Source organism: Diprion similis, chromosome 7 (genome assembly GCF_021155765.1).
Source record: "Diprion similis isolate iyDipSimi1 chromosome 7, iyDipSimi1.1, whole genome shotgun sequence".
Lineage (NCBI taxonomy): Eukaryota > Metazoa > Arthropoda > Insecta > Hymenoptera > Diprionidae > Diprion > Diprion similis.
Window position 1 is genome coordinate 8,962,049 of NC_060111.1, and position 21,519 is coordinate 8,983,567.

At 33.7% G+C, this 21,519-nt stretch overlaps 2 protein-coding genes across 4 annotated transcripts; both read right to left on the reverse strand.

The window, feature by feature from the left end:
* Positions 1-3,099: 3,099 nt before the first annotated feature.
* Positions 3,100-14,328, reverse strand: LOC124407925 (inorganic pyrophosphatase). Of its 2 annotated transcripts, XR_006929375.1 has the most exons (9): positions 14,047-14,328; positions 10,502-10,737; positions 9,088-9,174; positions 8,835-8,898; positions 8,648-8,710; positions 6,422-6,635; positions 4,354-4,463; positions 3,712-3,847; positions 3,100-3,627 (listed from the first exon to the last, which is right to left on the reverse strand). XR_006929375.1 is itself a non-coding variant. In XM_046884539.1 (8 exons), the coding sequence occupies exons 1-8, from the start codon at positions 14,237-14,239 to the stop codon at positions 3,596-3,598; spliced, it is 999 nt and encodes a 332-aa protein (XP_046740495.1). In that variant the 5' UTR covers positions 14,240-14,326; the 3' UTR covers positions 3,100-3,595. The 2 variants fall into 2 exon arrangements, 1 of the variants encoding a protein (XP_046740495.1); XM_046884539.1 differs by lacking the exon at positions 3,712-3,847 and having other exon boundaries at positions 14,047-14,326.
* Positions 14,329-17,314: 2,986 nt separating this feature from the next.
* Positions 17,315-19,130, reverse strand: LOC124408182 (transcription factor MafK-like). 2 transcript variants are annotated; one of them, XM_046884929.1, is made up of 2 exons: positions 18,960-19,130; positions 17,315-17,942 (listed from the first exon to the last, which is right to left on the reverse strand). In XM_046884929.1, the coding sequence occupies exons 1-2, from the start codon at positions 18,990-18,992 to the stop codon at positions 17,577-17,579; spliced, it is 399 nt and encodes a 132-aa protein (XP_046740885.1). In that variant the 5' UTR covers positions 18,993-19,130; the 3' UTR covers positions 17,315-17,576. The 2 variants fall into 2 exon arrangements, with proteins under 2 accessions (XP_046740885.1, XP_046740886.1); XM_046884930.1 differs by lacking the exon at positions 18,960-19,130 and adding an exon at positions 18,531-18,939 and having other exon boundaries at positions 17,315-17,943.
* Between the last annotated feature and the right edge of the window lie 2,389 nt (positions 19,131-21,519).

Sequence of the window (21,519 nt, forward strand, 5' to 3'; positions counted from 1 at the left end):
CGAATGTGAGAAAATTCAAATTGCTCACGTAACCACCATAAGTCACGTTTGACAGCTCAAGTTTGGAATGGCCAGGCTACATGAGGAAACGACAAAACTCTTTAACTGCTAACTTTCACTACTTCCTTTTGGTATACCTACAATACGGTTTGCAATGCGGAATTCTTTTTCACAGCAATGATCTTTAATAATCTGGGCCTTACCATTCAACCGATAATCGGATGAAGTTAAACATATTTTTTTTCAACAGATTCTTCAATATTGTCGTAACTTCGATTGTTAAAAAATCAATACATAATTCACTATAGATATTTTAAAGTTTAGCTGGCACCTTGGGGTCATTCGTGCCCTAAAGGTTTGTAATCGAGATTTTTGTAACTTGAAAGTTTCTGCCTAATGAAAAATTTTTGACTACCCTGAAATTAAAAATTATTGTTGCAACCGTTGTTATCTTGTAAAACACACTTAAGTGAATATCCCAAAAAAATTCAAATCAAAATATTAAATTGCTTTGGACCATGACTTCAAGGTGCCAGGATTGTTATACAAGTTAAAGGTTAAAATCCAGCATTGGAGCAGTCTACTAACTACATAGCCTGATAGCTGCGTAATGCTCCAGTAATGCAGTCCTTCGGTTATGGCAAAAATACTGTTAGAATGAACATTCAATACTACGATACTCCGAAGAAATAGTGAGTGAAATACTCCATGAACATAAAATTAAAAATGAAAATTCGTAGATGAAATAAAACCCCATAAATATTTTGTTACTACTAATTGTTATATCAGGCATTGTTATGACTTACACAGTGTACTTACGCAAATTCAATTTTTTTCATATGATTGAAATTCGTAATGCTAACAATAAATAATTTTACTATTAGATTTACGAAAATATTCCATGAATAATCCTGAAATTTCACCCGGAAAAATGATATGCCAAAGAATTGTTTTTGTTGAAATTTAATTAGATCAAGATTTGCAGCTGAAAAACTAGAAGAATACGATTTTTTATCAAGTTGGCAAGAGTATAAATGTAGATAGAATTGATCCAAAACTGACTCTAGTCAAAATTTTAATCTGTTATCTTCAACCTCCCATTTCTTGTTCTTCCAAAAAACGATTTTAAATTAAATTATACTTAACTTAATTCAACGTCGTGATGGGGGCATGATGGTCACCCCAGGTGGGGCATGTACAGCATAGACTTATCTCGATAGACTGCGCGAGTCTTATGGGGCCACTGAAGCCCAAACCGAAGGATAGAGACAGTCCTGGGGCCGGTTCTCTCTGTTGCACGATCAAACGAGTGGGGAGAAACGCCAGGCGGGGAAAGCAATAAGGCAATCGAGAAAACATACTTATTGAAAAATATTCTCATGACGTCATAGCCTGATTCTCGGCGCCATTTTATCACCACATAACCTAAGTTTTTGATTTTAATGGAGGTAAATCGTAATTCTTGAAGCTTCAAAGTACTTATGTCACATAAATTGATGAAATGTAATCAATGATATACCTATTCTACCATCCACACGCGAAAAAATACGGTCAACGGTCAGCTGTTAGCCTGGTTGTATTAGTTTGATTTTTTTCCACCAGATGACGCATTGCAAAATGACATTCCCAATATAAGTCAATGTGTTTCTCCGGTAGTCACTGACGAACTACAGTTTGGCGCTATCAGCTCGGAAAGTTGTAACTTCACAAGTCACAAGTATAGGAAAGCGTTATTGAGTTTTGATATTTGCAAGCAGGACCTACTATTAAAAAATTTCAATTTATACATATAGAATGATGACTATTACAAGGATTAAAGGCATTCAAACAATTTAAAGATTGACTGTTTTCATGAATTCTGCGCCTTTTGTAATCAACATACTGATTATACCTTTAAAAGATCGTATAAAAGATAGTCAAGAAGAAATTTTCTGATGTGAACTTGTTTATTTAATTAGATTAAATTAAAAATTTAATTGGATATTAAAAAACTGTATTTTTTTTTCTTCATTTTTAATAATACAATTGTATAAATGATAATTCACGGCTACATGCAATCTTTCTATCCAAAACATCTCATCTCACTGACAATTTAGTGCCGTTTAAAAGCAGCTGGTTACCAGTGCTCTGCATGCCCCTCCTCTATGTCAAGGCATGCCCCATAGCGAGGCACGAAGAACAGTTTCATGTCTTTTCATATTTGGTTATTACTAATATTTTTTGTGAAGTTATTTAGTAAAACCTATTGATTCAAACACTAGACCTTTTCAACTTTTTATTCACATAATTCAGAATCTCCCATGGTCAGATATATATTTATAATATGCCAATAAGTTTACTGTGCCCATCATGCCCAGCCCTCGCCTAGAATTTGAAGCATGGCAAGAAAACAGTGAATCACTGCTATGATAGTAAATTCTACCCTTCTTTTCTTTTTCTTTCCATCCCATAGATCTTTAATGGTTGCAGTGACATAATTTTATTTTTGTATATATGTTACATCAGTTATGATAGACTTCAACTTCATTTTGTCAGAGCATAGACATTGCAGTATTGTCATGTTACCTTCGTGAGAAGAACCCAGCGATGTTCATGTATCGTTCAATGTTATCTAGAACATGTATACTTAACTTCATTGCAAACTTCAATAATTGAAACTGGGTAAATCAACAGTCCTGGTGTATTACTCTAGTGAGTTCCGTCAACCAATGCTTATTCCAGTATTTCAAACTACTCGAGATCAGTAGTTAGAACACAAAATTCAATGCTAGTAATGTTTTTGGTGAGAAAAAAAAAAAATTTACACAGTAAGTGCCTGGAAAAAATTTGTTCTAAATTAACATTAGGCTAACGCTTTGAGTAATCGAACCGAAAGTTTCTTTATTTATATTATATATATATTGAATAGATCAACACTTTTCTCATACAGATAGTACCTAATTTTTGAGACAATAAAATTTGGTTAAATCCCGTTAAAGTAATTCACCTTACATACTATTATGCTGCTTGCTTGTTGTCAATGTTATAAACTTCGGAAATATTAGCCAAATAGAATTAATTAACCTGAAATATTGGAAGGGTGATATTGGGAAAACGAAATACTTGGAATAACGGAGTTTATTTATTTATATAAGACAAATATCGTATGATATTCAATAAAGGAATAGCTAACCTAATGGAAACGAATGACTGTTAGACACAGACACTCTATCCTATCCTGATCCCACAATTATACTGAAATAAATAAATAATCATTAACCGTCGTTGAAACAAATGATAGAAAAAATATCTGTAGTACTTGAGTAATAATAAACTCTCCACTAGTAAGGTAATCAAATGTGAATGAATGAGCTAGTGTGGGGAAGTGGTGTTGTGTTATGATACAAGCAGCTAGTAACAATATGCATAAATTTTTTCACAATTTAGACTTTTCAGTCAATATAGAGGTACATTGAGATTGTCTTATGCTGAAACTTTTTCCGCATAGAACATTCTAGTGAATTAGAAATCTGCAAGGAATTACGTCAACATTTGAAATCCATCGAGGCATCATTTTGCAAAGTGGAAACAACATCGGAGATGAACCTTCCATGCTTCACTTCAAATGTATGTAATGCCACTTATCAACTGAAATCAAAGATCAATAAGCAAACATGTAGACTTATTCAATAAAAAAAAAATGCCTTATAAAATAAGAAATACCTTACATACATCAAAGTTTTCTTTTTTTTTTACACTAGGTAACAAACGTGAAGATATAAGTAATTCGGGAACACCGACAGCAAAGTTATAAAATATTATAATTTGTTTTTCAATTCTTCGACTTTCACGAAATAACTCTTATGCACTGAAACGGAAAACAGGATTTCATTCATAGTAGAGTACAAAGCATATGAGCTCAAGCTCAAATTAATTCAATATATGATGCATGAGGAAGAAAAGGAATCAGATTATCGAATATCTCCAATCCGATTCCTTTTCTTGATAGACCACTCCATTTGTTGAGCAAAGCCTCTATTAAAGAACAAGGTCGCGAAATAACAAAATAGATCAAAATAAGGTTCAACTCGCTGCAGTATGAATATTCCCTACAACTTTTTTTATGATTCAGGCATGTGGCTAAATCGGTAAAAGTATGGCCATAACAGCAGGTTGAATTTGATATTCACAGTCTCCGTGCGGGCTGCGCCAAAACCAAATGCAGAACTATACCTGCATTACGTACTAAGAATTTCTATTCATTTGATTGCGGAATAAAGCAAAACGATATCATTCGGTGACTTTTAAAATTTAGACACATGTGAAAGACGAAACTAATTTATTTAGATTCAAAAGCTCAGACAATACACTTACCAGAACTGTCAATGGGCGGTGCATCTCCAGCTTCAGGAGCCTTGGCAAGTACTTCCTCCATACTACCAACAGTAGTTTTAAAAGGACTGCCTTCTATGCTTACGTTGGTGCTGCAAAATGTTTTTTATTTTCTTTTTTTGTTTGTGTCTTCAGTTCATCGTCGAATGAAAACTAGCAATCATAGGTAAATATGATTAACAGTTACTGAATTCATTAGTTTACAACAAAAAATATTATAGCCTCTCCATGCCACCTAAATTATATTCAGTCCTGAAATTAATAGAACCCAAAATATTTTTATTCTTAAATTTTATTCCGTCATGTGTAAGCAATCAAGTTTTGGAAAAACTATAGTTGCTTTATATAAAATTGATTTTAACGTCTTTGAACCTAAGACCACAGAAAACAACACGAGATGACACGCACCAAACCTCCCCAAGTGGTTTTATGTTGTACTTTTTGACATTGTTTGATGCCTGATGGACATAAGATATGAGCCTGAAGTTTTGCTTAGCCAAGTTCTACTCTCGGCTTCCAAGATTTCATGTCAGGAATTATTTCTCAAATATACAGGTGAAAGAAAACTCGTGCATAAGTTGATTAGCAGCACTAGCAATCTCGACATATACAAGGCAATACAGTAATTTACGTAAAAGAAAATACAAGGCTGAAGTTAGCAATCAGAATTAGCAGTGAAATGTTCTGATGTTGATTCGTATAAGAGAGTTAAGTCCGAAAATCAAGATTTTCCGAAATATCCTAAATCCCAATACTTTTGTAGAATGATGATTATAAAACTGAACTGCGTTTTTCTGATTCCAAAAAGTTTAACACGTTTGGCTGCTAGCTTCAGCTTCATAAAGCAGATTCATTCAACATTTTTTACGTTACACTTATGGAAGCATACGCTGTTACTATGTAAACAGATTTAATCTCATGGACTTTAGTGTGCCGAAGTAGTGAGTCTGAGACTTTGCAAAAATTTTCTGTAATCACAAACAGCGCTAGAAAATGCAGTACAAGCAAGTCAAGAATTCCTAAAGAAAAATTGTTGCGTCTATGAACTTACTAGCTCTATACTGTAATTTCATTAATGCCTTCCACTTCTGGTGTCAGATACTCAAATACTATTTATTAAATACTTGACAGCATAGGCCAAACCAAGTAATGAAAAACACAGTAATGAATAAGAATAAAATGAGAAAAATTCATGCATGATTAATGGACTCCACCATCTGCGTCGATAAATAGGATCAGTGAAAAGGAACAACCAAAGACTCTTTAGCAAGCTTATTTGCACTAATGATGAGGAACACGAATGGAACTTCGTTACTACATAAGAGAAATAAATCTGAAGTAATTTGAATAACACAAACTGAAATATCTACAATTTTTTATTTTGATTTTTATTTAAAATTTCGAAGCTCGATTTTTCCGTACTTCAAAAAACATAAGCTTGCGATAAAGATTTGGAATTTCATGTAAGAACAAATACATCCAATGGATCCGAAATTATGATTTAAAAACTTTAGATCTAAATATAACACAGAATTAGATTGACATAGTAATTATTTTCTTATGAATTATACAGAAAATGTTCCAAACGTTATCCGCAATTGTCGGCTCTTGTTGATTAAACATTGTCAAGATGAACATGCGATAAAAAATGTTCACAACATTGAATGTCTGCCTTAAATCTTCATTTTACAATTCTTTTTCAAATACAGTAAAACAACTGTCTATGACAGTGAATTAAAGGACATCAAAAGCAATAGATGACTCCAGTGAAATAGAAAATCCAACTCAATAGAATCAGAAATTTCTACTTCATGACTCGACAATTCTGCGGAGGAAGGTTGTAATATTGTCGAACAATACTTACTGTGAATAATGATTACACTACCACCAGCATAACGCACTATTTTACATTTTAGAACATGATAAGCGTCATATAAGTCGAAACTACATGAAATAATTTTATAAAATATGATGGATTATGCAGGATGCACAACGATTCAATATTACATAAAATATCTTCAATAAAATAATCATTTCCTAAAATACTCACCAAGCAATACCACCAGCTGGTGCTTCTTTTTTTATAAGGCTTTGCCAATGCTGATGCACTTCGTCAATGATATGTAATGCGAAATCCTTAGGTTTTGCTTCTCCATTGAAAGCAAATTGATTTTCTGGTTTACCGTCAGGAATCTTATATATTTTAAACCATTCTATAGTCGCCTTTAGTAGCCCAGGGAAATGTTTCTCGATGTCATTAACATCTGTAATTAAAAAATTTGAAGATAAAACCAAGTAAGTAAGTAAGGATACATTCAGTGTTGTGAAAAGTGCATTCTTTTATTAATGCATTATCCATTTCATTACTCATAAACCCGATCACTGTAGCACTTTTTTTTTGCATCGCTTAAGTGTAGGGAGGGGCGTCAAATCGAACTCGTGCTCAAAAAGACTCAAAATCGGTCTACTTAAGAATCTGAAAAAATTCATGTGTCACGCTTAAGGCTTCTACTTCACGCTAAAATTTTGCAATACTATTTTTTTTTTTTAATAATATACTACATAAATAACAATAATAACATAAACTCGGGGAAAGAATTAGTTTTCTTCAAAAATTCCTAAGTCACGAGACAAGTGAATGAAATGGACCGAGTAAAGAGTACAATTTTTAGGCGGGGTAAGTGCCCGTTTCCTTGCTTCCTTTCACAATAGGGGAAGTTTGCGATTCCGGCCTGGGTCTAATCAACCCTCCCCTACAATGATTTGGTTAATTTTTTAATGATTAATGCACTTCTTTTTGATTGTGCATTTTACGCCAATTTATAACGAGACATCGCTGCTACTAAATTGCATTGTTCATTACACATTCAATGAATAATGCAATTTCTGCCCATTATGCATTATTTTGGTAATTGATAATGGGACATCACTGGATTATTCATTATACATTCAATAAATAATGCATTTCCCCCCCCCCCATTATGCAACGATTTGGGAGCTAAAGTGGTGATAACATGTGATATAATTAGGATAATCGATGAATCATAATTATCGATACAACGGTTATTTGCAAATTATTTAACTGCAAATACTCGGTATGATTTATGTGAGATGTTTTGAGTCGTTACTTTAATCTCCACAGTTATATAGGTATTTTTTAAGGAAATATATCGCATTGCCTGATAAAAAGTAGAAAGAAAAAAGGAACTATAAGTAACCTTTGATATAATCTTTGCAAAATTCCATTTTTCTTAATCCATCTAGGCAGTCAACTAATCCATGATATTTTACATATCGTACATAGAAATAAATACAATCGGTTCATAAGCAAACTACATATAATTTTTCAAATAAAATAAAAGTTAAATCCTTTTGCTGTGTAACCACAAAATGTGATTTCATATATATTTTTATAATAAAAAGCAGAGTTAAATGCAAGGCCAATGCAGTAATAACAAGCTTGGTAAATAATACATGCAGTGCAAGCGATGGTTAAAAAATACCCATATTGGGACTATTGAAAAGTGGATATTCTTCTTGAAATTGAAATTCAGAGGCACTGCTCCTTATTCATTTCTAATCAATAACCTATTGGTTAAAAATTTATCGAAAAAATACCACTTCAAAATTTTGGAATTCCATTTTCATTCAAATTAATCAGTATTAAACTCTATAACTGGTGTTCAATTCTTCGGTGAAGGCTGGAAATCAAAGCTTAGTTGAACGCCAAATTCTGTGACTTCGTGTCCAATAACCAGTCTGCCATAAATGGAATGCATTATATGCCGGGTAAGACACCTCATGTGTCCAGAATAGGAGGATCTTAGTTCGAGCGAGGCATGCATTATACAATTCATAGCGTCATGTACGTTTTAACGGTAAAGGTAATCACGTCAGATTTGTATTGATTTGGAGGGATCTCATAGCTTCTCTGATTGGCTGAAAAGGCAAGCTTCACGTTAACTAATCGCCTCTTACTTCTCGACATATGAGGCAATTCACCCTCTATAAGTATACACTTCCAAGATAAAAATCCTTCACATGATAATTTAATCCTTCAATTTACAACAACGAGTGAGACTCGTGGTAAGAAACTTGGCCCAAAAACAATAAACACGAGCCTGACTCGTGGTAATTCTACGCGTAATCGAACCGTCATGTTTATTGTGGCTCGAGTAATCGAAAGTTGGCAGGTAGAGCAAGGGCTTAACAACTTATTGAATCAGGAATTAAAATGCGAAATCATAATCAAAGACGAATCAATAATCGATATTACCGTTTAACTGGTCAGCCAGGGGATCATTGATATCGATGGTAAGAATTTTCCAGTCAGTTTCACCTGAAAAATAAATTTTACTTAATGTAACATTGGTACAAGATCCAGAAGGTTACAAAACCATTTTTAGATAATATTTGTAATTATGATGTATATTAATATCTACTATATGCGAACATTGAAATACCTTCATCGATTAGTGCGACGGTACCAAGCACCTTGACTTTCAAGACTTCACCACGCTTGGCTACCTAAAAAGAAAACAATCGCTAGATAACGAATTGTTTTATTGTTCTGCATTACGTCTAAGATAAGTGAAAACGATAAAATCATATGTAATATTATTTTGCAACGTGTGTCGTATATTTTCACAATATGTAAATCTATCTTTTTCTTTAGAACAATTATAAAAGTGTACAAAAGTGTACAAAATTACTTACTTTGTATCCAATTTCCAGGACATCTATAGGGTCATTATCACCTTTGCAGCCTGTTGCTTCGTCCAATACCTCAGGATTTTCCCACGTCTGGAATCAAATTAAACATATAAAAGCATTTTATTGGGAATTGACAACTAGGTCAAAACAAAATGATTCTACAAGAAGGCATTAAAATAATTATTCAAAAAAGTTATTAACCAGGGTTAAATAGTTGTACCTCAACTAATTGTAAATGTTATTACTAAATTCTAATTAGTAGTACAGTATTAGAATCCAATAATGCCAGATATAAGCATTACTCAGCTTTGTAGAATAGAATTTCATGAGAGTCAAGTTCATAATGTCAATGCAGCGATCCATATAGGGATAATCTTTATCTCCCAACCTCATCCAACTCTGAAATTCGGTCAACTATACTAATATAAAATCATGTTTATATTTTGCAAGCCCAACTACTTTAATCATCTTAATAATATAGAATAAGATTGATTTCAACATTTCCTTAGATTAACGTTAGTAACTTCAAGCTTGTCGAATTTGACATCCACTAGTAGTAAAAGCAATCTACTCATAAAAATTAGTAAGTTCTATTTTCTTGATTCGCTATAAAATTCATTATATCCAAACCATCCAAATTGGCTGATACTACTCTGAGATGGTGAAATTATGATCCAGGAACGATTTACAGAAGATAAGGACTTTGTTGAATTCAGTAGGAAAATTAATAATTGTGCATTGACGATGTTTGCAGACACTATTCAAAGAAAGTTTTCCGTTTTTTCGTATAGTCTCGTTAGAAAACAGTCCAGTAATTGCGAAGGTACTTATAAAACTGATCTTTAGCATTGTAATAATCCAGTAGTCATTTTCCATACAAGTTTGAAGTGAATAATCTTAACTCGAAGTAACATTTGGAAAAAAAAATCATCACTTTGCAATTTTAGAATAACTTTGAAGGAGTGGGGTTTCCAAAACGTGAGTATGTTATGCTTCACTATGATTTATTAAATTTTAGGCAATCCCAAAGTTGCAAAATAGGTAACAATTTTGTCTAAATGCGAATCATTAAAGTCATGTTACTAGTTTCTTCAACCTCATTCTTCCGGAAGGGAAGACTTTAAATGGCAGATAATATCTGATCCAATTGATCTTCACCTTGAACTGTAATCGCAGCTCAATTGTAATCATTACTGTCTGATATCTTGCCTGATAAGAGTTGCGAAGATTACATTACTAACTGAATGCTAAGGTCTGGATGAGTGACCATATCATAAAATGATGTCAGTTTATGAGCAACGAAATACAATCTCTTACAAAGCAATCCATACTTTTGCCTGATAATTATATTTATGCAAAAATGAAATGAGCCCAAGAATCTCAGTTTCACTTTGCAAGTTCCTGGTTTACACTGTACCTGCGGAATGGCTCCGTAGTTCCAAATGTAGCCGTGATGCGGGAAACAATTTGCAACAAACCTAAGTTTTCCTTTCTTTACATCCTGCTTGATTGGATTTAGTGTTTCTTTCAAGCTTATCTCCATCTTGGCATTCGTCCATCGTGGCACTTCTACTACCATATTGAATATCTTTTTTGCCTCATCAGCGTACAACGGTATGTCGTGTAACGGAGAAACTGGCCCTTTGTCATTTTCTACACAAAGAATTGGAAAAGGTCAATTTGGTTCTTTCCTTAAATTTTTTATTTCATGTGAAAATAGCAAATAGCGGATGCTTTATAGTACAAAAAAGACTGCGGAAAAGAACTTTTCAGGAAATTACAGTTCTGTATACTATTTGATAAGATTAATTATATAGATAATTATAATTATCCAGAGCTTATCTTATTACAAGAGTGTGTGAGATAAAAGAATACATGATTTTATGAGTTATGATTTTTAATTACTTTAAACAATCATTATTCGATAAATTACGCTCACCCTGCAATGTGCTTGATAATTAGCAGGCTGACGTTAGCAACGTTAATGTAACAAAACATTGTGGAAGAAGTCATTATCGCGCAATTTAAGAATGACTTTCAACAAGTTTGCTTTTCGAATTATCAGTATCTTTTATTTATCGTAGTTGATTAAATTTCATACAGTCCTCAAGGTGTTAAGTAACAATTTTTTCTGAACATGTATTGTTACAGTAACGTAACTAACTTCATCCTCATTGGTAATTCCCAAAATCATTATTCTCTTAGAGTGTGAAACATATATTTACCACAGCGAAATGCAACGCAAAATCTGAAACTAATCTATATACAAAGAAATATAATGTATAAAAAGGACAAGCATTTTTTGCCACATTACGTTTTACGCAAGGAAGTATAACGTGTATCAAGGGCAAGCATTTTATCCACATGTAGAACACAACTTTGTCCTTAGATAGATACACAAAGTAAGAAAGAAATGTTTGATCAGTCACAAGGTTACAATATTCTCTTGCTATGTGAACGTGTAGAATAAAATGGAATAATTTCATATCAATTCGACCACCTCCCAAACTTCATCTAGTTTTCATAAAAAAAATTATTTTTACCAATGATAGCAAATGCGATGAAAACAACGTCTCTACTATCGAACAGAAGTGAATTGGCGCAGGTTCGAATAACACAAGATTGACGTTTTTGATCCGATTCAGATGTTTTTGGTCTGACTTTGCTGGCTAACCCAATCCTCACCGATTGTCTAAGAAATGTCCAAAAAATCTTGCATTAGAGTACTCTTATAACACGTAATAGTTAATGGTGGTCTGTTATACCATGCTGGCAAAATGCTATTCTTTCCATTTTAGAGATATCGATTTGCGAAATTATTGTGATGCAATCTCTGGAGCTCTGTATGGTGAAAGGAATTGACCCAAAAATGTGGGAATTAAAGAAAATTTACTAAAGTATCATTTTGACCGTTTTAATTCTAAAACCTTTCACCAAATTAATCACATCATTATTTTGCGTTATTCGAATTTAAGCAGAATCATTTCTAGTACGTAGTAGGGATGAAGCTTTATTTGTGTCCACCATCATTGGTGCAATTATAACAAGACTCGTAATGTTTCAAGCGGTTTATCCCTTTTACTAACTATGGATTCAGACTCTATAGATCATTTGACCTTAAGCTATATGGCATGTCAGTCACTTTGAAGCTACATATCAACTTAAACTGTTATAAATTGGAAGTAAAAAAGTTGTGACAACAGTTCTTCATATTTTATTGGAATTTAAAAATCAAACCTTTGACAAACTTTTCATATAATGCAAACCTCCCCCACGTCATCGATTTTTCTGACCATTCTATTTTAAAATATAGTTACATCATTGGCGAACTATCAAAAAAATTTACAATCAGAGTAAGTTAAAAAAAAAACAATTCTGATATGCCAACAAAAAACCATTGACCTTCCGTGCCACTAAACAATGTGCATTGTATTTTCAATTACAGTAGGTATATTTCATAAATGGTCTAAGCACATTGGAGATCAAGTTCACAGTATCCTTTTAAAGATTTGTGAACTCCCTTTAAATGAATCGTATTCAAGAAAATAAACAGTTTGTAACCCATGAATAAACAAATATTTTAAGGACTCGAAAACCTATATTCATCAGCAAAAAGTGGAGTTTTGAACTCACAAGGTATCAAAATTTCTGTAGAGCGACAATTGAATGATATCAGAGGTTGCTGTGGTAGGAAATTGTGGTTAAAATATGATCAGAGTTTGAAACCCAGTTGAAAATAAAAACTCTACTGGACTTTGACCACTTTTTAATAGCAGAGTATTAAACATAGGTTGAATTCTACAACGTTAACGTAAAGAAGCATTAAAAAAAAAATTCCTAATGGACAACGTAAGTAAAATTAAAACTGCAGTAAATTGTAAACTGACCACAAAGCTAACAAAGAAACAAGGCATATACTCAGTTTGAAACAGTCATTCTTATGAACGAATACTAAAATTGCTGCAAAGTAGTTTGAAGAATAAAATGTTTCGTTATGTCCGTGTGAAAAAATTTATTAATTCTTACAAAAGATGAAATTCTAAAACAACTTTTAACGCTTAAGCTTCCGGAAGCAAACCTTGTTCGGAATCTTTTTTTAACCCAATAATAACTAACAACTCTATTAATATAGTCATGGAGATAAGATGAATAAAATTTCCACACATGAGAGTTATGATCATACCTAAAAGCCTTGAGAATATCTAGATTAAATCATGCGTGCAATCGCATTCTAAGACACCAAGTGATCCTGATATATTTTTTTCGATTAATACAGTTTGAGTGAATTACTTGTCTATCTCAATGATGAACAAAGTTGCAAAAAAGTCGCGGATGTAACTGATAACGAATTTCCTGATAAGTTACGTCAGCAATACTAAAGTACTAAACATATGGAATTGACGAAATTCGTGAAATTAAGCATGTGTCCGACGACATTTAGTCGGCGCTACTTTCCTTTTACATAATTAGGTAAGCATCTGTGAATAATCGAAATACCTGATTCCGACGTATAAGAAAAAGTCTAAATGCCACATTACGTTTAATCATACGACTGCAGCAACGGTACAATACTGAAATATTATAATTCAGAAATCTTCAACATCTTTCGGGTTCAAAATATGTGTTAACGTCACGTGATCTAACGCTATATAATAAAGCGCGTCTATAAACGAATACGTATACCGCAAAGTGTGCGTGGGATAACATATTTTTCCTAACGGCGCGAAAAGTATCGCAAAGAATGACGGATTTTTTATACTACATGACGAATGAACGTCATTACTGTCACGAACGTGCTCGACGAACAATTTACTCCAATCATTTTACCGAGTAATTCAAGAATCGACCCTCCGGGGTTCAGGGTCCCTCACACGGTAGTCGATGGGTCAAAAGCTAATACGGAGACAGGAGGAACGCGGTATGAGATAACAACGTAAATGGCTCGACGAGCTGAATACTCACTGAAATATATCCTGTAATTGGTCGTGTTTGGTGTTCCCTTCTCAACCGTGGTGTAAGACATGTTTGTTTGAAAGGCACGCTTTACTGCCGAACTACGCGGCTTCATACAACGACCGACACTGGCCAAACTCATGGGAATTAGAATATTTCTCAAAGCGGCCGACCGCAACACGTGCAATTCTACGGCGGTCATAGTGACACCTGGAGAGGTATGAAGGAACAAAATACTTTGGCAGCCAACACGGACCTTCCAATCCGCCGATAAAGATAACAGCCCCGGTTATACTGACCGAGTCATCTTCGTATTACATCGTATTGTATTGGCAGAATTTGACTCGCAGAAAAATTGCAGTGCAAAGTCTGCATTCAGTTCGCAATTTAGCTGTGACTCCAATTCGTTATACCGAGAGGACTTCTTGAATGGAAACGATGCAAACGGCAATGTGCTGGCTGGTTACATCTGACCGGATCGACCGGGTGTTTTATTGTTTGTGAATATTCCATTCACTTTTGCTGAGGCCGTGTTCCGAAACTAGCTGACAGCGATAAGATCTTTCTAGGACAAAGGCAGAGCTAATTCCAAAGTCGGCAGCGCAAGAGAGATAAAAGATCGTTGACGGCAGTGGGAATGAATTTCGGAACGCATGCCAAGTGTGAGATTCTTGTAATCGAACAAATCAAAGACTAGAGGAACTATGACATTAAAGATCGATAATCAAGGGCTAAAATCGTATTACTAGATTCTCGCATTACAGAGAACGATAATATCATTATATTTATAAGCAGCATAATTAACTAACACCCGTTACGTCCAGTCATCTCATAATACTCAAGACCATGTAGCACTCCCTTACCGACCGAGAAAACTCACCCTTTTTCTTCCTATGCTTTTCCTATGTTAAATAAATAAATGAACATAAAGGGTTCAAATTTTGATAGTGCATCATTCTGTTGTAACGGAATTCAGGAAAGTTACTTATATCCCGAAAATCGCCAAAAAAATGTGTAGTTTTTTGACAAGTGTTACTATTTCCACATTTCCCGCATTTCAGGGGCCAAAAAGTGCATAGTTCAGATGCTTTCTGCCATTCCGGAAAGAATAAAGAATAAAATGAGCTATTGTGAAACTGTGTTCATGCAATACTGAGGTCGCTAGATGATAACTAGCAATTACAATAATTTCGTAAATAAAAGATGGTCTCACAATCAGCTGAAATGGGCGCCCTGCCAATCATGGAATGCTCTCGTGAGAGATTTAGTCGTGATGGTCGTGATATCCTCTCCAGATTTATATCCTTTTCATTGCAAGATCATAAAATAGTCGATATTGGGCATTCCTGCAACCGGATCTTCAGTCAACGGATCCTGCAAGACCGTGTTCGGCCACGCTTTACTTTCCGGTTCCCTTTAAAAGGTAAGGTAATTTTATTCTTTAATCCAACGATCATTCCTTTCCCGGTTTATCTGAAAATCGGAAATACATCCACTGTCCACCACATTTCAACGCTTATTGTTAATCGGTACTTGGTAATCCAGAACAACTGGTGTCTAACTTCTGCAATTATCGGGAAGTGCCATTAGGCCGTCACATGACAGATAGACAGCCAAACGTATGTACAAACGTACCATAAAATGTCTAGTTTCTGTTAAGATGGTAGTCATGCCATGCTCCGTGTTTGCCGCATAGACATAGGGTGCGTTCTGATATTGGCTCCAGGTGCTGTCACTGATCTTTTTTCTCTTTTGCGCTGCCGAGTTCGTGAGTAGCTCTGCCTCTGTCCTAGGGAGTTTTTTAGCGCTGCCAGCTAATTTCGGAACGCACACATAGTCGACTAGTTTTTTTCCAATTTCAAGTGCCTATTCGACTATCTGGATTGGTCTTTGAGAAATCGTCTTATAACTGCTCTCATTTTAGTACTATTATAGCAAAACGGCGCACGACGGCCTTTTATGAATCCAAGAAACACCTGCACATTTCCCATGATTTTAAATCCCAATAATCAATTTCAGAATATCCCACGAAGACACTTTTTATTGCGTTCTTCGTGTTGAATACTCCGCATATTCGATGAACTAATAATTGAGAAAAAAAACTTCCTGAGTACATTCATAAAGAAATAGTTTTCTCATTGGAATTTGAGTTACGAAAAATAGGTGACTAATAACTCCCGTTAAAAATTCTTGTACTCTATCTCTCGCAATTTTAGAAAAATCATGACAGCTAATTACAAATATACTATTAATTCAATAATTACCAAAAGTACAACTATATTGTTCAACAATATCGAGACAGTGAGATAAAAATTGAATTTAACGAGAGCTAGTAACTTTTCCATGTTTGTAAATCTTTAAACTTTTATGCCGTAAGAATCGAATAAAACAATAGCTTACGTGTTAACAAAGTACACGAATAACTAATTATGAGTCTTAATATTTGTATCTGACTAAAGTATATGAAATAAAACGCGATAATAACTGATTTTTACTATAAGTATAACGGTAATATAGAATTCGGAGTTGAGATTCATTCCTACATTGTTTTAAATTGTATGAATGATTATGTTTGTCCATTTATTTCTTGGCTCGTAGCGTGTGTTTACATCACTTAAAACAAGGAATTGATATCAAATATTTGTTTGTTGCTCCATCCGGATTTCATTCTACCCTTCTATCTAAAGAAGAGGATTCGAAGTATCAATCTTGCAAGAGGATATTGCTGAGGGACAGATATATTTTAAAAAATCTTTGTGATAAGTTATAACACATATTCGTGTTAGCAGTGGATGAAGCATTTGAAGTATGATCATGAAAATCGGGGCCCATTCGTGGATTTCAAATTGAAATTTACGAATTGACAAAAAATATTAAAAAATCATTTTTGTAGACTTTCAACGTTGTACACCTATTTGTGAAATGAAAAATTCCTGACAACTGTTATCACTTCGACTATATCTAATTGCAATACATGAAGATTCACAAATTTTTACTTTCAAATTAGAGAAAATTATTTTTGTGACAAAAACTTATTTTTGCGTAATGCAATCACCTTTTCAATTCGTAGAGTAATCATTTCTGGAAGAGTACACAAAAAGAACTTCACAGTGCAAAAAAGTTTACTTTTACGCCCTAGTATCAAAATGCTATTTTTTATACTACACTATAAAAAAAAAAACTTGCAGAACCATGAGCTTGTTACATAAAGTATCGTGAAAAAACCTAATTCACCTCCTTGTTGCACCGTCTATTATTTAATAAACACGACAGTTTTGTTGATACAAAATTTTATTACCTATAAGCATTCCCTCAAAACACCAACATTATTTAAAGATTTCAGCCTTTATGTTGCACGCATCCAACTGAATCAAATAAATTATAAGTCCGGTGATTTTGCAATCATAATTCGTGACATTTCATTAATAAATATAATAAGACCATTATAGTGCACTGATAAAGCGGAATGCTGGTGCAGAAAACAATATACTTGAACAATAGAAATGTTATATCACAAAGATGTGGTACAAAATATTTGTTCACATGGTTTCTAGTTCTGGTGGAATGTAAATTTTTTTCTCTATAGCAAATTTCTTCAGTGCGTTATATTTAGCACGCCAAGATTCAACTTCTTCCCTCATTCTCTCATTATCTTCTTGCATCGCTTCCATGTCCCGGTACTCTTGACTTTTCTCGGACTCAAGCTCATCCTTTTGTTCGATACGTTTAATACGGCAACTGGCTGCGTATCCACGGTTCTTCAATGTTCTTCTCCGCTGCTTCATACGCACAATTTCTTCTCTTGTCAATCCACGAAGTTTAAGTTGACGATTCAAGTCGCGTACCGATATTGTGACAAGTTCATCGTCGCTAATATCAAGGCAGGGTCCTGGAGACAGTGGCTCCTGTAATTGTATCCAAACGAAATCAATAGAAAAGCATTCGCATCGGTTGTAATACACTTGTATTCATCTTGTTTGGCAACATTGCTCAAAAACTATACATGTTTATATGTATTGTATTTGGGTGGTCTTTGATACGGTCATTATCAACTATTGTTATTCCCATGGGTTGAAGTATTCAGAAAATACTTATTGATAATGTTTCCGAAACTACAGGCTCCCAACTCCATACTGAGTTCTACGCTAATGCCTTCAAGATTTTCCCGAAAGATATAAGATTGTAGGCACTTTACAGTTAATTAATTTCTTGAAATTTTGTTTACGATTTTGACACGATATGTCCGATGTAAAAAAAATTTTATTCCAAAGTAGTCGAAATCTTACGTTTTTCAACTGTGAAAATTTGAAGGCTTTGGTATAGAAGTTAGAATTGAGATACAAACTTAAGGGATTTTAAAAAAAATTTTCTTATTTATTTCGGGATATTTTGATACGGGACCAGCATAATTCGATTATGACCACATTAAGGGTCACCCCAGTATAGTATGTATAAAAATCTGGACTTGTGACTGTTTCTTTTTTGAAACTGTAATACTAATGAATTCCTCTTTTCTACGTCTTCTTCCTTCGGGCTATTTTCCTCCTATAAGAATAGGTGCCAAAGCTACATCTTTATTACAGACTTGAGTTTTGTTTACGAAATCTAGATGGAATGGAACGTCATCCATTTTTGTCCTTCCTGGATCAGTGTGTGAATAAAGTCCGTTAGTTTTTTTTTCTTTAGCATTTCAGTAGGATCATAAACGTCCCGAATGGTGTTACATTAAGAAAGTTTTACGTTTCAAGTTTTTCGCAATCTTCATTAGTTTGTAACGAAAGCCTGGTTTCTGACTCCGCGTATAGATGGTAATGCGTAGTAAGAAATCTAGGTTAACGTGTAGGCTACTCTTCGATACAAGCGATACATGAAAAATGGAAGCCAATAAGAAACCGAATGTTTTTGTTATGGACAAAACTCACCATTTTACTGAATTTTTTCCGTTCCAAGGGCATGTTCCACCGTGTCTCAGGTTTCCGCCGACGCCGCGGCCTGCAGCATTTATTTCTTCGAGTTTTACGCTTTTCCCAGCATTATGCTTCGTCATTGTGGAGGCACTAACCTGAGTTTCATTCGGCTAGTTCTCAACTTAACAACTACCTGTTCTAAAAACATTTGTCGCGCTAGTCTTTAAGCCTCTGACTTACACGTGCGCCACACGTTGATATTCAAACCCCATATATTGTTTTATGATGAGAGTAGAATATCGATGTATACCTAAAAAAACGCCCTGGTGAAAATGATTTCTACGCCTTTTAACGAATTTTCAGGGAAATTGGAACACTTAGTACAATTTGATAAAAAAAACTGATTTCGCCCAAAATTGTAAATGTAATGCATATAGTTTCCCATAAAAACTTATAGATTTTCATGAAAATTTGGATTTTTTCAGGAAGAAATCCACAAGCTAGAACTATTTTCAAAGTAAATTAACAATTCTTTACGAAAAACTATGCATATATACAATTTCCTACGAAATAATACGAAATGTTCCAAAATTATGGCAGTACTGTGTTGTCACAATAATTTTAACTCAGGCTTCAAACATTTTTTTCTGGTTTCCTAACATCTCATACGATTTCGAATTCATCGAACAGACTTCAAAGCTTCCTTCGAACAATCTTATATTTAATCGTTTTTTTATCAACAGTTTTCGACACTACAAAAAATATTGCCAGCTCTCAAATTTTTATTTCAATTCATATTAGCATTATAAATTTCTAAGTAATGAATTAAATATCACATAAATTGTTTACTTTCAATAAATCAGAACTCCGGATCAAAAAAATATATCGATATAAATGAGTAAATCATTTAGTCTTGGATTGTACTGTAAAATGTGTTATCATATTTCAGTAACTTTAACACAAGAATACTTAAAAAAAAAAACCGTGCACAACAAAAAACTTGATTACTTTCCTAGATTATTTTTTACTTTTCATCACTTTTAGTGAAAGTATTGGTTTCCGTCGAAAATCACTTTTAACTAATCTCAGCAAATCTTTACGTTCGAATCTTTTTCGAACCTCTGGAATCCAAAAAACAGGTTTTTAGAGAAAAATCGGTCTGTCTGTCGTTCTACCCGACAAACTCCCGTGACCATCTCAAAAATAGCTCGATGAAAAATTTTGAAACTTACAGTATTTTACAACGAAATAATGGGTATGAAAAATTTTCATGATTCATTTAATATAAACTTCCGGTTCAACTGAAAATGAATCGATCTTCAATATTTTACCGAGAAACCTACACTTCTTTCTCTTTATTACTCTTTCTAAATAAACGGTTATTTTTTTGAAGTTTATTTATTCAGATTGTTTTAAATTTAAAATTTTTTTGTTTTCTGTTACATCTGCTACCTTATACCAATTACTCTTAGGTACTTTTGTTTTAACAACCAACACATATGAGGAGTCAGCACAAACAGCCTTGATGCAACAAAATTGTACCAAATCCGACCTTTTCTTTATCATTATAACAAGTAGAAGTTACCTATGCATAGAGTGCTACATTCTTCTTCGTTCAAAAATATCAATTTCGAAAATAGCGAAGATTTTACCAGAATTACTTTTCGATATGGGACATCATTTCTTAACGAAACCCATGTACAAAAAAAAATCAACGACTTCATAGCATTTATTTATCGTAAGGCTAGAATTTCATTTGTGGGTCCCCTTAATAATTGATCGCATTCACGAATTATCACAATATCTACTACTTCCGTAGTAAGTATAAATATATTTTCAATGTAAATTTTTATTGATAATATAGACATTAGCTTTTGCAAGAAATCTAAAAAGGGTTACTCTCTATACTCTTCATATTTCTAATTCGATTGATTACTACGCAATGATTATTATGCTATGTCACTATGTGTAAAATCACTTTATACATATATTTTATTTCTTCTTTTATTAATGCTTATCGCGCAGTAAATTAACAGTGATTAGTTAGTAAGATATATTTTCCGAAATCAGCTTTACGAATTAACCCAAGTAATCCATTCTTCAAATGTGTTCCCAAAAATTACAGGGTCAAATGTCATGTCGTAATCCACAGAGAACACTGTGATACTCTTCTTCATTTTAAGAACCGTTAAGTAAGAAATGTGTCCTCATTTTCATGCCCAACTCTACGTCTAGCTTGTACTATCAATATACAATAATTTTCCTAAATTCAAAATAGTATCAACGGTGTCTGCAGTCCATTTCGAAAAACTCGAATCCCCTTGAACAGAGCCGTGTATAATTAATTGATGAAAACTATCATCACCTCTACTTGTATCGTAGATTTTTTCCTCTCTCTTTCCATTGAAATCAACTATTTTTTTGTTATCACGACTCTTTGTTGACTTCCTCTGTACCTTTATGTACGTGAACGTTTGTTTTTTCTCAACGTCATTATCAGAAATGGATTGCAGTTTTCTTCTACCGATTCTTTCCAACTTTTTAGATTCAACTCTAAAAGTTAGTAAAGTAAGTA